At 41.4% G+C, this 18119-nt stretch overlaps 1 protein-coding gene across 1 annotated transcript; it reads right to left on the bottom strand.

Moving 5' to 3' along the window:
- Positions 1–42: 42 nt before the first annotated feature.
- On the bottom strand, positions 43–16661 carry LOC133843308 (homeobox protein araucan). Its single transcript, XM_062276810.1, is given in 6 exon segments — positions 43–669; positions 671–1311; positions 1378–1700; positions 5952–6067; positions 9434–9979; positions 15858–16661. Coding segments are annotated over 6 exon segments (2304 nt in total). The 5' UTR covers positions 15909–16661.
- Positions 16662–18119: the final 1458 nt, after the last annotated feature.

Here is an 18119-nt window from a genome sequence, read left to right on the forward strand (position 1 = left end):
GGATTTATTAGCTGTGTAAATGTAAGATTTGTTATGTCCAACTCACCTCTTGAAGAGTGGCTTAAAGTGATGCTCATTGCGCTGTTGCAGATGCGGTGACGAAGAGCTGCTGCTGCTGGAGCTGCTGTAATCATCGCGATTCATATGCGACGGATAATCGTATTCACTGAGGCGAGTGGAGAAATTCATTGGATAATTGCAGCCGGGTGCTTGATATTGATTACTGCTGCGACAGGTAGCGGTCATAGGGATTTGAGAAGCGGTAGGCAGCAGACTCAAAGCTCCGTTCAAGACCTTCATATTCGGCGGAGTTTGGGGTGGAGTATCGGGTTGGGCTTCGGGAAACCCCATCGCCATCGCCCGCTGTTGACTCGCTGTTGATTGAGGCAGCTGCTGCTGCTGCTGTAGCTGCTGCTGCTGACGCTGCACCAAACCCAGGCCCAAGCCCAAGCCCCCCAGGGGATTTGCCGGGTTTGCTGCCGTAATAGGCATGGTAGGCGTATGCGTGCCGTTGGAACTGTTGCTGCTGTTGCTGCTGCTGCTGGTGTTGTTGTTGCTGATGTTGTTGATTGGATGCTGCTGCTGCTGCTGACTGTTGTTGTTGTAGCTGCCACTGCTCGGACTGCTCGTAGTATGGAGCTGCTGTGTCGTAGCCCCTAGAAAACCCCCCGTAGGCTGTGGTATGCGCCCTCACGTAAGGAGCTCCATTGAACAACGGTTGCTGCTGTTGGTCCTGTTGTGGTTGCTGCTGCTGCTGATGGTGCATGCTGTGGTTCTCCTGTTGGGACTGTGGCTGCAGCTGTGCCCGCTGCTGCTGCTGCTGTTGCATCAGCAACAGTTGCTGCTGCTGCTGCTGCTGATGCGATGGCATCAATTGCCCTTGGCCCATGCAGGCTGGCGGTGGCGTCTTGCAGGCAACTGTGTCGGCCAAGCTCCAGATTTTGGGCTTCGTAGCTGGAATCGGCACACCACAGTCCCGGCCTAGCTGGTTTTTTGGATCGCTATGCTCATTGTTGCTCCCACTTCCACTTCCGCTGCCGCTGCCGCTTCCACTGCCATTGCCATGCTTCCCACCCATTTCTCCGCCGTGGAAGGCAGCTGGCAGCACAGCCTGTTGCGGCTGATAATATGCGGGATGCTGATGATGCGGATGATGATGATGATGGTAGGGATGGTAAGCCGCCGGATGGCCGCTGCCCGCACCACCGTGATAACCAGCCGATGGATAACCGAAGCCAGCACGCAATATATTCGCTTGGCCCACGTTCTTTTGGTCCTCATCGATGAGCTCCTCCTCATCTTTGACCACATCTGCTTCAAAAGAAACCAATACACCTTAAGCATACCCCCAATAAAAAAAACTATTGTTAGCTCTACCTTTAGCCAAGCTGCCATCTTTGCTGGACTCCAGATCATCCTTCTCTTTCTCATCGTCCGACACCAAGGCATCATCATCGTCATCTGTGCGATTCTTTGGCTCCCACGTCATTTTGTTCTCCTTCTTCAAACGCCGTCGCGCATTTGCGAACCAAGTCGAGACCTGGGTCAATGTCATCTTTGTGATGATGGCCAGCATGATTTTCTCACCTTTGGTGGGATAGGGATTCTTCTTGTGTTCATTGAGCCACGCTTTGAGAGTTGCTGTCGATTCACGCGTTGCATTTTTGCGACGAGCAGCCAAGTCATAGCTGGCACCATAGCTGCAAAGGGATAGAGAAAAAAGAAAATAAATAATGCATTTCATAATTCTAATTAAAATACAAATTGAAAGATGTAATCTATAATTTATTTATTTAATTTTAGTACTATAAGAAAACCACACAATCTTTGTTTTTTTAAGAAACCCAATTATAATTGTACCTAGGTTATATTAGAATTATTAAAAATTACCATAAAAATAGATAGTTTCAAAGCTAAGAGATGAAAATTCTTTAAATGACTTCTTCTCAAATTTTTTAACTTTTTAATTTCGAACATTTTATTGTTTGTTGCCCTTTAAGAAACAGTGTCAAAACATTTTGTTACTCTATCTCGTAAACTCTTCAAGATATAGCACTTTAAACATGCGGACAGACAGGCAGACGGACAGACGCTTGTGCTAATTCGGCAGCGGCAGCAGCTTGTGCTGCGAGTTCAACATGCGAATTCATTAAAAATGCGAACCAGTTTAAATTGATGCTTTCATATTGCGAGCATCAGGCAGCAGGCGGTTGGCGCCACCTACCGCCCACAGATGGCACACCCACGCCCAGTGTAGTACAACGTCAAAATATTGTAAAACATAGTTGTGAAACAGCGCAACAACAACAATAACAACTACAGCAGAAACGAGAGCAACAGCAACAATAACGAGGACGACAACGCCATAAGCGCATGGTCACTTTTTGGGTGTGGAAGAGGAGTAGGAGAAAGCAGAAGTTCTAGTCATAGCAGGCGTTATTGCGTTTGCATTTTTATCCCATGCAAACAACTTCCACTCCCCCACCCATCCTTGACTATCCTGCTCTAAAGTTGCTACTAGCTAAATTAAGCCCCCAACCCATGCGTAGATCCTGTTGCAACTCATCTGTGCAACAGCCACAGCAGCAGTCACTGCGGCAGCTCGTCGCACATTTCACTTTCCTGCTTTCCTAGTTGCCATCTTTGTTGTTGCCGGCTTTTATTTTTTCTTTCATTTTTTTGTTGCTGTTGCCCAAGCATCCTTTGCATACTTTTTTCCAACTGTTGTCTCTTTTTTTTTAATTTTTCATGGGATTTTTATGGTGCCGCAGAATCAACAGTTTGTGCGGTGAATTTTACAACAAGATAAAGAACGAAACTCTGTTTTTGCCTCTGCCTCCGGAGTTGTGGACTCGTTCCTGCTGCTGTTCCCGTTGTCCTGCCCCATTTTTTTGCCAGCTTCCCATTCTCAACCCTCTCTGATGCTGATTTTTATGCAGCGTTGAAGTTGATGTTTGAGTTTTTACCATTATTGTCTGGCACAAGGACGTTGCGCATTCAAGTCTGTCCCATTCTATGTTCTCTGATTTCTATTTTCTCTTAGGGCAGTCTGGAGACTGCCCGATTATAGAGCTATCGATTTGATAAAAGTTTTTTTGAGTAGAAGGAGACAACACTATCCATTTGTCACTCATTGAATCAAATTCTCAAATAACAGCCTCAATTTAATTCTATCAAGTTAACTGCATTGTGTTTAACTCAATATAGTGTAATAGATTCTGTATAAAATACTTTCTCAATAATTTCCGATATTTTTCTCCTTACCTAAAATTTAAAGCATTCACATTCACAGAAGAAATGCAATAAACGAATGCATTTGAATTTGAATTATCGTTTCAATTAAGTAATTTTGTTTACAAATTATTTAAAGCATTCAAAAAATCTGCTGTACGTCTACAATTTTGTTTTGCTCATTTTTTCAATTCCCAGCGATATTTATTATATACTCTCGCCTGTTTATTATGTCCTCTCACCTATAACTTTTAAAATATTAAACCTTCTAAATCTCTTATTAGAATAATATTTAGTACCTTTATTTTCAGCAGTGCCATTAGCTGTTGTTGTTTGCTTCAAACTGAAATATAATTATTTATGCTTGTATATTAACAATAGCTCAATGAAACCAATATGGTGACAGTTGTATGAAATAAAAAAAGTATTTTATCGATTCGACGGTTGACTTCTCTTTAGCTCGAAGTAATTGAAATTTTGTTGTGCCATAGAATAAATTGCTATTTATAAGAAAAACAATTTCGTGTAGGTAGCTTGAAATTTCTTGTTACTTTACACCAAAGTTTTTTGTACATTTTGTTGGCCATGTACAAATGGGTAGAACACGCTTAAGTAGCCGTAAACTTGTATCTAAGTATAAGTTTGTCTGCAAGTGTAATTAAGATTTGGCCAAAGCTAAAAGCTCGAAAGTTTTCTTTCATTGAGTTGCTCAGCTGCTGTTTCGTGTGTTGTTGACTGTATTTTGCAGTTTACAGTTTACAGTTGGTAATTTGCTTAAGCATCTCATGAAGGTAAAAACAAATGTTATGATTCTAGTAATTTGGTGCACGACAACGATAAGCAAAAAAGAAAAAAAAAAACAAAAACTGAAGGCTGGAAGCGGCAATCAGACGTCGCGGCCGCCATATGATTATCGTATATGTGTTGGGGGCTGTTAAGCTGACCGGAACCAGTGGCAATGTGATTGGTATGCCAATCCGCCCGTCCGTTCGTCTGTCCGCTATTTCGTTTGGCGGCTGCGATGCGACCTAACCTAACGATTGTGTGTGTTTAGTGCGCTTTTGTTCTCTAATGTTTTACAATTTGACGAGTACAACATTTCATTTGCAAACTAATTGCCACGCATTCTATTTTTGTAGGTATGTAAATGTATGTGTGAGTGGGTTAGTTGTGTGTGGAACATAATCTTGTTAACAAATCGAATTCTTGTTCACACAAAAACAATAACTATTGCAACGGAAACTGAGCTAAAACCGATTTTAAGTTATAGCATCAAGTATGCACACTAACACTAACACTACCACACATGTACTATGTTTGTGTAGGACATGCATGTTTGCATTAATATGGCATATGAGTGAACATGCAACTTAGTTTTAGCCAACAATTATAATTACACAGTGTATTGCTGTTGTTATTATCTGTGACTAGCAATTTACAGCGTCGAACACATTTTAAACAAATAATGCCAAGCACGCCAAATGACATTGGCTCCAGTTGATGCAAACAGCAGACATCAGACAGGCAGACAGGCATCAACATGCCAGACAGAGAGAAAGACAGACAGACAGACAGACACAATTGTCAACTGTCCACCTCACCCCAACACACGCAACGCAACCCAACTCAGCCCAACACACTCTCCCACCCACTCACACACATAATCACTCTCTTTGCCCACTCACTCACGCTCTCTCATTCTCCCTCTCCCACTCTCGTTCAGCCGTAACAATGCAGAAAAACAAAAGCGCAAAACCGTTCTTCTTTTAAATGTCTGTCAACGTGTGTCGCTCGTCGCTCTCTCGCTCAATATGGCGGCCAACATGGCGTTCATTTACTCACACCTTCCTTCGCCCTACTTCATTCACTCTAGTACGCGCTAGTAGCACTCTGTGGCACTGTCCCATTCCCACTCCCAGCTGCTGCAGTTGCACTCCCAGTTGCAGTTTGCAATCGTTGTTGCTGTCGCTGTCGCTGTTGCTGTTGCTTTTGCTGTACCACAGCGAGCTCGATTTCATGGGTTTTCTGCACGCAAACTCAACCGTCCCCAACCAACAACAACAACGAATACAAAATACAACAACATACATCCAACGTCCAACGGGGAAGCCGCAGCCGTCGCGACGGCAATTGCAGTTGCAGTTGCATGTCCGACGACTGTCCGCTACGCTGTATCCGTGTCAATTCTGCTGCTGCTGCTGCTGCGTGTGTGGACTATATGTGGATTGTATGTGTACGCATGCATATAGATGGGTGTGTGTTTGTATGCTTTTTATATGCATTTGGGCAGAGAGCGCACTGTGGCGTGCAATTAACTGCGATTATTTTCGCCGCAATCATAAATAAATAATTTCGCGCGCTCTAGCAATTTTCACAATTCAAATATTATTATCGCCTGTCTCTCTCCCAGTCTCTAAACTCTTTCACTCTCTACACACTCTCATTCCCATTCGCATTGTTGTTGTCCCTTTCACACTGTCCTTAGCAACCGCAGTCGCTGTCGCTGCTGCAGTTGTAGTTGCAGTCGCAGCCACAGTGGGCCTCAGGCGACGGCAATTAAATTCAAATCAATTTTAAGTACTCGCAAATATTTTACAATTAATTATGGGCTCACAATTGCTTTTGACTTGCCGCCAAATCTTTGCACCAATCGCAATTATTTGTCAATCAGTTAAGCGAACAATTAATAGTAAAATAATTAAATGCAAATTATTACTAACCCATAGGCGGACATCGGATCATATGAATAGTAGCCAGTTGTGGGCTGCAATCCCGCCGAAGTCCAAGCGCCCATCTCAGTGCCAGCCGCCGAATCCTTCAAGCCATACGGATTGCTCTGTAAAGATAAAAAAAAATGTATACAAATTAATTAGGCATTCGTGTGGCATCTTCAGATGCGGTATAAATCTATGACTACACGAGTCGTAAATTACAAAAAAATTAAAAAAGATAAATCCAAAAATATAAAATTCTGCTTCGAGTTTTTGGCCTTTAGAGTCGCAGGCGTTAGGCGCCTAAACTAAACAAAATGATTTTTCCCACAGTTGACGATTTTGTTAACATGGAATTTATAATTTGGCAACATATTTCGCCATGAAACAAGCAAATGCTGACGCAGACCATATTTTACGCTGCCGATCCGAGCCGCACCGCACCGAACTATGATGTGTATCCAAAAACATAATTTAGACTAACAACATTTCAAATGAAACACACCGAACAAAAAAAAATTGAATAAACTGGGAGGAATCGCTCGATTATTGTTTTGCGCTGTATAGATATTGTGATGGTGGGTCGACACTCTTAATTTTATTTGAATATCGAACAAACGAACGATCGCACGAATGGACAGATGGCCGCCGTCTACTCTTCACTGCTGACCTTAGTTGGTTTTGCGGGTTCGCTGCGATTTATGCCCCCCGAGACGAATACGACAGGCGGATTTATGAGCGACATCTATTGGCCAGACGAGATCGCCGCGCCATGGGATCTCGTTGAGTGCGCCAAAGGGGGGAGAGAGGGGAAAACCTAGCGCCCAATCTGGTTGGCCACATTTGCTGGAGACTTTGGCTTTTGTGTGAGGCTTTGATTTATGAAACGGCATTAACATTTTTAATTGCTTAACATCATGTATGGCATTGTTTATTAATTTTTTAACTTTTGCATTACGCTTATTTTTTTCGCCGCCACCGCCGCTTACGAGTGACAAATATATTTATCAAAATGCCATTTGGCGATCGGCAAGAGGTGGAATAAAAAAAAGGAAACAGGTATCATCGGATATGCTATCGCATTGTGGTATCTACAAGCTCGTCTCTCGCGTCTCTCTGCTCGCATTTCAAATCACAAAACAAAAGGCAAGCTACCCGAACATGAACTCTGATTTACGAGATTGGACCAGGTGCACACACGACAATCAAAAAGCGAGTGAGCAAAATGTCAGAGTATCTCCTCGGCAACGAACTTTAACACCCAACCAAAAACAAAACTCTCACTCTCCCTCTCAGTAGAAAATTGGGTCGCACCCACTGTACAAGTCCCAAAAAAAAAACCAAAAATTAACAGCAAACGGCATCTTATCAAGCCGAATGTGCGAAAGGGAACAACAAGAGGGGTTGCAGCACGATATTTTCTTAATTAAAAGAAGCGTCGGATAAGAGCGAGAACAGCGGTCAGGTGCAGGCAGAGTAAAAGAGAGAGTACGAGAGGGGAGACGGGGGAGACTTACTCACTTTGAATTTCCTGTTCTTGTAAATAACAATTAAACATGACACATTGGTGGCTGCTGTCGCCTTTCTCAACTCAAGTGCTCTCGCTCCCCATTTTTTCGGCATTTTATTTTCATTTCTTTTCGTACAAAAATTCCTCTGCTCTCAACTCATAAAATAATCATAATAGCGAGTCTACACTACGTATACTTTATTTCCGATTCGAGCTCTATATCATGCTGTAACTGTCAGCGCAAGTGTTTGCAATCTCAACTGCAAATCTACTTGGTGACTCCTATAATAATTAATCAATTAGATCATAAAAATAATATCTGTTTCTTTCTTTTTTTTGTGTCGGAATGCTGACAATCAAAGCGATTTGCTTGGGCCATTAAATAAATTACTGCTATACGATCTAACCATTACGATTATTCATAAGATTAATCTCATTTGATTTTCATAAAAATCACATTCTGACACTAAAAGACAGCTCTATACGATATGCACATTTTGTTTCTGTGCTGATATTTCTCTTTCTTTTTATTATTATGTATATTTAACCTTGTTTATAATGTGTGAATCATGACAGATAAATCATTTAAATCATTTCGAGATTGAGTTTACTAATGACTACAGACCTCTATATATATTATGACGCGACTTAACCGCATGAAAGTAAAAGTATAGCAATTACTCTTGGGTTCTCAGGTATATCATGCATACTACACGGCTGTCTAGACAGTTGGGATTCATTTTACCCCACGAAAGTTGAGAGTAAGAGTGGGAAAGTTTTTGCCATTAAATTTAGCATGATTTATAAACATATTATCTTAAAGTTCATTCTTAATTAAATAAAATAATGATCAATTTAGTTTGTAGACTTTGCAAATAAATTTTGGAAACAAATTTACTTCTGAATAATTAAAATTTTATTATTATTTCAAAAATAATAAAAATGCATTTTAAAGATTTGTCTAAATAGCTCAATAGTTTTTTTTATCTTCCCAAATAACAGAATTGTTATAAAATATTTAAAATATTTATTATCGATTGATAAATTTTGCATTACTCTGTTTTTAGACTTATTAATACAACTGCTGTAGTGTAAGCTATGCAAATGAAGTCGACTTTTGTTTAGGCAATATTGCATGTACAGTGCGCAGCATAAGTAAACGCACACTTAGTACACTCTGTACACTATTTGGCGACATCGACTAACTGATTGGCCTATTAATTGGATGCTTGTAGTTCGCTTTGCAAAGGGTAAATATTTGGTTGCTGCTTTTCGTTGTATTCGTTGTTTGTACTACCTTCTCTGAGCATGTATTGTGCACAGCCTCCCCCGTCCTTTCCGTCCCTCCCAATCAGCTTCTCTCTGTAGCCGCTTCGCTGAGTTGAAGTTGAGTTGTGTTGAGTTTGAGCTTGAGCTTGAGCTTGAGCATGGACAGCTAGTGTGTCATTGAAAACTGTGTGCATGTTGAACGTGTACATTTCTGTGGTCACTTAGAAAATACAAAGGGCACACATGTGTGTATGTATGCACACATACACATAAGCATAAGCTCGATTAGCCTCTGCACAAATACAAAGACGCAAAGACACAAAGACAAGGCGAATGAGAATGGGAAGCGAAGCTTCATCTGCGAGTGTAATTGAGGCCATGGGGCAATATGTTTTGTTGCCAATGATTTTGCCTTTCGTTGTGCAAAGTATCGAATATCACAATGGCTGTGTGTAGAGTCGAGGGCGAGAGGGAGAGAGTGTGCGAAGAGGGAGTGTAGACTGTCGACTAAATGAGGTTTGACTGAGCTTCAGTCAGCCATAATGATAATTCGATTTACCCCAATACATTGACAAGCCATGGCTGCCCATTCTCCACTCTCCGCTCCTCTCTACTACGTACTATCCACACTCTTCTCTCTCTCTCTCGCTGACTACACAATTAAAGTCATATGTTGGCGATAATCCATTTAGCCGTCTTGGCTTTCACTTACCAGCGGCGAGTAGAAGGCAGAGCTGTCCACGCCAATGCTCTGGTATGGATTCTGATCCGTCGATGGATATGGCGAGCCATAGACCCCAACGCTGGCCGCCGGCAGCCTCGAGTAGCTGGAGAGCGCCAGACGCGCCGTATCGTATTGACAGGAGCAGACCGTTTGCCCCGACACCGGATCGGTCATGATGGGACGTCCGTTCTCGCAGCAGGAGCTGCCCGTTGTAGGCGTCGTGCCCACAGCGTTGCTGTCCAGGGAGCCAGGTCCACCGCCTCCACCACCGGGCAGGGCATCTCCTCCAGCCACCACAGAACCTGGTCCAGCATTCGAGTTCTGCGAAAGGGCGTCGGGACTCAAGGCGCCTGTGGAGGCATCTCCAGGCGCTGCTGCAGCACCCGCTGATCCCGCGCTCCCTCCTCCGCCAGGCTGCTGTTGGCTCGTCTGGCAGTCGGCACCACCCGTGGGGCTCAAGGCGGGCACGTTTGTCATCACCAATGAAGATGCATTCACTTCTTCAGGTGTCTGCGTCGCATTCGGCGGCAGCAGCTGCAAAAAACCAAACCAGAAAAAACCAAAAAGATTTCAGTTAAACTTCGAGCTTTATCTTTGCATCATTCAGAAGCCATCGACGAGTCGATTTAATGTGGAGAATTTGTCACCCTCGAGAACTGAAAAAGGAAACTGATAAACTAATTAAACACTCCCCGCTTATGGCTGCTCTTCGCCATGCTTTACATAATTAATTAATGTTTATCAACAATTCAATTCAATTCAAGTCGATTCGATTTAAATTGAATTTCCAAACAAATGGAAATTTCATCGTGATAAGCTCGATCGCTCTTCAAGGCACTTCAACTTTTCAGAGATACCAAAATGTTGATAGCACTTACATCTAACTTAACAAACCATATATCATTTCAAAAGACAATCCACGATTAGCTCTGCCCCCAAAAGCTACTTAAAACTTGTTGAAATACTTGTTGGAAGTGTGATAGCATGAGTATCTTTTAGATACAAATCGTAGCAAAGTAGTTCTGTAGTTTTGTAAACTAAACCAGTTAAGGAAATAATGTTTAATAAATCATCTAATAGAAATTTTGGTAGTTCTTTATATTAATTGAATATTTTATCATATATCGTAAAAATATTTCTATCAATAATTTAATTATTTGCTTTTAATTCTATTGAAAAATAGATAGTCTATATTCATTTTTAATAAAGTCTTCCAATCTACCATTATTCTATTCATGCATGTCTTATTCTCTATCTATTTTGTTTTCCACATTTTTCCATAATTTATGTCTTCATAAATTACTTCCTGATCCACTATGAAGCAAAAACCGCAGAAGTTTTATTTATGTATGATTTTTCTGCATTCTTTAATAATTTATGTCTTTACGATTTACTTCCTGATATTTCAAGTTAAGCAATTCTTGCAAGTAAGCCATCGACAACTCCATTTGGATTTTCTAATAATTTTCCTGAAATTTGCTCAGTTATTTGATCAGGCATCTGAAGCAGTTGGCATTTTGCGGAGACTGTTCTTCGAACGGCGTAATCAATGCAGCTTATGGCAACTGGTCAACTGGCCAACTGGCTTAAGGCAACTGGCGCTATGTGAATGAACCTGATCCAATGAAGCAAGTTCATAAATATTAATATGAACCTGATGATCGTCGCCATGTAGAGCAATGTAAGCACATCCCTGTCGGAAATGTGGCTATTACTCCGCCTCTTAGCCAAAGAATGAGAGGTAGCTGAAGCAGTAGTAGACAAATAGATACCTCTTAGTTGAGGATCATTTTAGGAAGGCTAGAAATTGAAATGTAGCTCAATTAAGGTGAGACAAATAAGACAAATAAAATTAACTCAAACAAGTAAACAAATTTCATACCAGAAATGCAATTACAAAATGTGCAGGATATTTAAATATAAGATATTAGTTTAAATATCTAAGGTAGTTGGACAGCTGCACACCAAATTACATAGCTCTAGCTCAGCTAACAACAGAGATTGCTGTAAATGTAATTGCTGAACCGTTGTGGCAGTTTATTACCCCCAATTTTCTGCTTGTTTACAGGGTATATGCAGAGGACAGAGTGGCCATTACACGATGGCACGATAACATGTAAGCGAATATGGTGTTAACACACAATCAGCGCCCGCAGCGGCAAATGGAGTACAGAAGCCGCTTGTCCCCATAATCCTTCCACCGATTAATCGTTCTCCGCCATATTGGCAAACATCGATGGCTCGTCGCTTGACGAATTTGCTGTAACATCAGCAGCTACTCCAAAACTCAGTTTGCTGGCCATCATCGTCGTCATCATCGTCGTCGCCGTCCACGATGAAGTCGGCTACATCAATTACCCGCCAAGTAAATCGATTTAAGGAGGGAAGTGCAAAGAGGGACAGTTGGGGAACTTTAACTACGAAGTGAAACGCAGTTGATGTCCTCCATCTTTTAGCCCGGTTTGTTGCCAATAGCATGCGCCACAGCCGCAGCCTTTCAGCCGCGACCACGTCAATTAATATGCAAAGTGCGGCAAGACCAAGCCCCAGTTTCAGACTTCGACCCAGCTGCCCTCTCCACAGTTGCATTTCGGGCCTCAAAGATGCCTGAAATCAAATGAGGGTGTGGCAGGCAAACGCTTGCAGCAGCTTCAAGCACCAGCTTCAGCGGCAACAGCAGCGGGAGCATCTTCGGATTCGTCGTCGAGCCAAGAACATGCAATCGAATGCTTCTGAAAATTGCCGCGGGACAATCTGCGAAACGAGTCCGCCTCGTATCGTCTGTCGGTCTGTCTGTATGTCTGTCAGTCTGGACGCTGGCTTTAATTTCAGAGTGCTGCCTTTTCGCGAAAATATCGATAAACCTATAATTAAGTTGAATACTTTGCTGATGGACAGCTACAAATTGATCGAATGCCGTCGTCGCTGAGACGTTTGCTGCTGTCGACTAGCCCCAAAGGTCATTTCTGCACGCCTCGTGCAACAATTTTTCCTTTCTGCGTTTCGCGTTTACAGCTCCCGTTGAAGGCCCCCCATTGAGTGCTGCCAGCCTCCAAGTCTGCGTTGAAGAGTTTAAAGTTTCCTCAAACTCAAACTCATAATTATCTCGAATCATTAACATAATCTGTCGATTGATGCTGCTGCACCCCAAAAAGATGTCTGACCGCATGTTGCTTAATTTTCTGCACAAACATTGTAGTTGCTCAACTGAATACACTCACTAACACACTCACTCGCCACTCACTCATTCACTAGGCATGTGGCGAGACGAGGCGAGGCTAGGCAAACAGCAGTTAATGTAGATTTGTGAGAAGAGAGATCGATCTTTTTTAAGACGGCGGATGTCTGCCGCTTTTGAAGATCGATTTAAAGACCTTTCGATATCCAACTCTTTACTCTTTTTAACTTTTATATCTTGAAGAATGCACTTGGCGATTTTAAGTGTTATTTAAGTGAAACGGAAGGCATCTCTTATAAAGATTCATCTTCATATAATGGTCTGTATATTTTATACATCTGCGATCATTCTTTCAACAGGCATTTAGACAAGCGAGTTTATAATCATATAATCATACAAAGAATTTTACACTTTAGAGTTCGATAGCTACTATTTCAATAATTTTTGTTGACATTTTGGATAAGTAGTACTTTTAGATAACTTTTAAAGTTACTTTCTTAATATACATTATTTTCATACTAGGGTTCTTTTGAAAATTTGTAATAATTTGAAATTTGAAATATGAAATACATTCTTCATGAGACTGAGAAAAATGTATTACAGGATGGTGACCTTATTAGTTGAAGATAAAACTTTAAGCTCTATATATACTTTCTTTATAATTAGATTATTCTCGTAATAACACAATCTGAATAAAAGTAAATCAAACAGTTTTTTTTTTTTGGAACTCTCAATTTTCTGTTTGATTAAAGTGAAATACCATTCTCAATTTAATAGAACTTTTGATGACTTGGCAGATGACTCAGATACCGAATAAGAAATTCGAAATTCGAGGCCGATGCTCGACACGACAAACCATTTATCAAATTTCCAACAAATGATTGATGCAATTTTTTGTCCCCGCTTTAATTTTTTTGTTGTTGTGTTTTTTTTTTTGTGTTTTGTTTTTAATTAGTGAAAAATAAATAAATGTAAGAGTATTTCTATAAAAAGAGAGACAGAGAGAGAGCGAGAGAGGAAGAGAAGTAGTTGGAGTAGCAAAGAAAAAAAGCTGCAAAGAAGCTCAGCCAATCCACTTGGCGTGTTCCCATGGAGCCACATCGTCGACGTCGTCGACGTCGCATCTCACCAAGAATATGAGAATTATGACAAGTGATCTGATAGGCGACACCATATAGGGAGTTCTATGCGAATGGCAGCAGATTCCGCCGGTCAACCGACATGCATTATTCATAAGTTCGAGAGAGTGCAAAAGGAAGAAGCTAAGCTAAGGAAGCGCCAGCAAAGGTTCATGTGAAGCTTGATCTTGGGCAACTGTGAAGACGACTGCAACTGCGATTGTGTGTGTGCTTGTGTATGTGTGTGTGGACAACCCAACAAAACCAAGAGACAAGCAGACTACCAGACAGAGAAGCTGATAAGATCGCTGCGGCCTTGCTGCGACTTTAACTGCGACTTCGACTTCGACTTCGACTGCAACTGCGACTGCGACTCTTGGCCATGTGTGTGCACTACCAATTTCTTTTGAATCGCAGAACGCGCATTGATCTAATCTTGACTCTGCATCTCTGTAGCCAAAAGGTAGCCACGTACACTGGGAGCTGCCTACTCCCGCCCGCCTTCCTCCTGCTGCCTTTTCCTACTGACTGCTGCTGCGTTTTCCTGCGGACTTTTTCTACTGCTGCCTTCCCTTCTGCCTCCACTTGACTTCTTCTACCGTCTTCTACTCCTCCACTTCCGCCTTGGCCAGATAACCAGCTTGATAGCGCAAGCTGCAAGCGCCACATGAGCCTAAAGGGGGCACGAGTCGCCAAACGGGAATGCTGTGCAGTAATGTAAAGTAGATCACATCGCAGTACCCAAAAGACCCAGATCTCTGGACCCGGCCTGTCGTCAACTCAATGGCTTGGACCTCCGCCGGTAGCCGCCACTGATTTCACTATCGGTGTGGCAGCATCTGACCACTGTCTGCTCCTCCTCCTTCTTGCCTTCTACTGCCGCCACCGCCTGCTTTTGCTTCATTGATCAGCCTGCTCACGTACTCGTGAGCGCATGGCGCAGTCTCAGTCGCAGTCACCGTCGCGACTTCCAACTCCAAGTCCAACTTGGAGTCCCAGTCTGCATCGCATTCCCAGCGCTTGCTCTGAGCTGTCACTTTACGGTTATAATTTTATGATTTACGATCGTTGCAATTGCATTTTTATTGATTTTTCGCAACGCGACTCCTTCAATTCTCGCCTTTATTCCCTCCTCCTCTCTTCAACCAACGCATAGGTCTACTCATTTCTTGTTATCTCTTTTGATTCCAATTAGCGAACATTTCATAATGGCGCCCATCGCTGAAATCAGCAATCGTTTTCATAAAACGCATGAACAGCAACAACAACAGCAATAGTAACAACAACACAGATTGCTGTTAAAGGTTAAATCACACTTGATGATTTTATTGTGTCAGCAGGTTGCAGAGTGAAAACGAATGAGAAACTGCACTGCTTGTGCGTATGCTCTGTGCTAGGCAAGCAGTGCAATCGTTATAGCGCCTACTGTCACAGGAGACTTTGGAGACAAATATCTAATTAGATAAGCAGTCCACGTTGACATAATAAAATAGATTGTTTATTGACAAAATATATAGCAACTATTATAGAAGTCTACAAAATTTGTACATATTTGTTTTATGCTAAAAGCGTCACGCCAATTCGTAATGAAGTTTCTTGTATGCAAAATAGAAGATTATTAAGTCTATGTCTCTGACCGCCATAAGCAGTTTTTGTAACATTTTTCTAGTTTGTCAATATGTCAAATACATGAATACAGTTAAATATGAATAATTTATTTTGCAGTTTATTTTATATTTAAATTTAAAAGGTATTTTAACTAAAATACTAACATTTATATCTAAAGTAGTTTTGCAAAATTAGTTATTATTTTTCATTATTAATTAAGTCGTAAATTGTATTAGATTTTGACAATAAATATCAATATACAATATCCCGTGATAAAAGTAAATTATAATAAATGATAAATTTATATAGTTAAAAGTATTTTAACTAATATTGTCAATTTATATTTGTTTGTATGAAGAAACAGAAGAAATATAGTTCAGAATCGAATTACAATTTGTTCTATCAAATCAAAATAAAATAAATGGCTGCTCATTCAGTAAATAGTCCTAATCTAAACTAATAATATTGCTTTTACTAAAAATATTTAATGTATGCCAGTTAAACCCACCTGCGATGCCGACGGGAAACCGCCGTATCCGAATTGTGTGTAAGCAGCCATTTGGCAAAGTTAATCAAGCTCGCACTTTGTTTTGAAGTTGTATTGAAACTTTTTGTTTTGTTAATTAATTATTTATGGCTATGCAGCAGGAGCTGTCAGTCCGTTCAGAGGAGTAGCACACCTCTCAAAAGTTAATAATAACGAATCGGAATTGAATTCAAATTGAAATTGAATTCGAATTCGAATTGATATCGAGTCGAATCGTGTCGAGTCGAGTTGAGGTGGCAAGTTGGGGTTGTGCTACTATGTGACAATTTGACCGTTGGGAAACACGCGTAAACAAAATTCTAAACACGAGCTCAGTTCACGTTCACGTTGACGCTGACGCTGTTCACAATCACCGACCGAGCGAGAAACCAGAATCAACATTGGGATTATTGAGCGTAGCAGCAGCAGCAACAGCAGCGACAGACGACAACAACGACGTCAACGACGACGACGACGGCGACAACAACAAGAACGACAACAACAATACCGACATAAACATAACCATAACAATTGCAACGCTTATCGCCACACAGACAGCTAGCTCAAGCTACAAATACAGTTGCAGACGTAGTCGTAGTCATAGATTTTTGGAGAGATGCACACGCAATACAAGTATGAAGGCAAAAACGTAAACGTAGACGTAAAAAACGGTCACCGGAGTCAGCGACGGCAACGACGACAACGACAACGACGACGACGAATGTCGATGACGATAGAACGCGCTCCAGATGTTCACCTATGTACGTTCGAACACGAACTGGTTGCGGATGGTTACTCACAACCGGCACGAGAGCTCATACGAATGCCGCTGCTCTGGCCTACTCGCCAAGCACACATTCCGTTGCACTCGTGCACAGTGTAGAGGACGAGCGAGACAACACTATAGTCTGTCAGTCAAGCAAACACACTCACACAAACGACTCCAACTAGAATGAGCATGTTGGGCTGGAAGTGCGACGGTGATGGCAACGCCCTCTCTGCTGTTTGTTGTCTGGTGTTGTTGCTACTGGTGGTGGTGTCGTTCCAACGCACACACACACACACACACAGCGCTCTCTCCGCCTAAGCCCAAAGGAGAAACAAGACACAACAAACACAACGGTTGCCTGGAAATGCTTAGCTTGTGCTGTCCAGCCAATCAGAATGCTTCGTTCGATTCGTGTGCGTTGCCGTTGCCTCTACTATTGCATACTACTGTTGTTCTTCATTTGTTTCCTTCGTTGCGTGCCCCCTTTCCCTTACCTTTGTTCGTTGTCTCGCCCTATTGTCTCGCATTGACAGGTGCGACTTTTATTAGTACAAGAGGTACCATAATGCCATTTGAGCCAAACAAAAGAAAGCAAAAACGAAATGGAAATACGACCATTAATTACTTCTTATTTTCTTCACGCTTGCCGCTTTCCCCCGTTCGCACGTTTCCCGTGGCAGGGGTAGTGCTTTAGTGATTTTTTGGGTAACGCCCATTTGTTTTGTTTGGTTAGTCGCATGTTTGTTTACTTTTCGCCCCGACCGACCGACTTTATGCCGAATTCAACTCGACGCAAAACGATCGTAGCAAACCTGGAAATACTCGTAGCAGACAGCAGCAACAACAAAACAATAACTTGGCCTATATTCTCAGATAAACAGTGATTACAATAGAAAAATGTGAAATACTTACGGGCAACAGTTCATCACTTTTCCTCTTGTTTACGTCGCATTACTCAACAATTTTGTCTAAATTTTCCACAAACATAATTCAATATGTCGCATAGTTTATTTTTATTCTAGTTTTCAAAATTACTTTTCGCTAATTTACGACACTTTGTGCAGCATAAATCATATTCTTTTGAAAGCAAAATATTAAAATAAATAATCAGATCAGTTCAGAAAATGTTGCTGCTCTCTCTCTTAATATATATATTACGTCCCTTTTTTACCGATGTCTCATTCACACTTTGTATTTTAACCCCACCCTTTATATTTCACTAGCTAATTATATCCTTCTGTTATCTTCTACTTCAAATTTTAGTTGTCTTTAAAATATAATTGTATAGGGGTAAAAGAGAAGTTCGTAAAACTTTCTTATAATTAATTTAAGGTAGAAGAAGCAATTTCTGATAGGCGCAGTTTTATAATTTCATGTTTAATGGAACACTATACACACGTTCTTTTTACTGAATGCAAATGAGTCTTCTTGTACAAGTAGACTGTTATTACGAAGAATTTTTAATGAGAATTTTA

Source organism: Drosophila sulfurigaster, chromosome 3, assembly GCF_023558435.1.
Source record: "Drosophila sulfurigaster albostrigata strain 15112-1811.04 chromosome 3, ASM2355843v2, whole genome shotgun sequence".
NCBI classification, from domain to species: Eukaryota; Metazoa; Arthropoda; class Insecta; order Diptera; family Drosophilidae; genus Drosophila; species Drosophila sulfurigaster.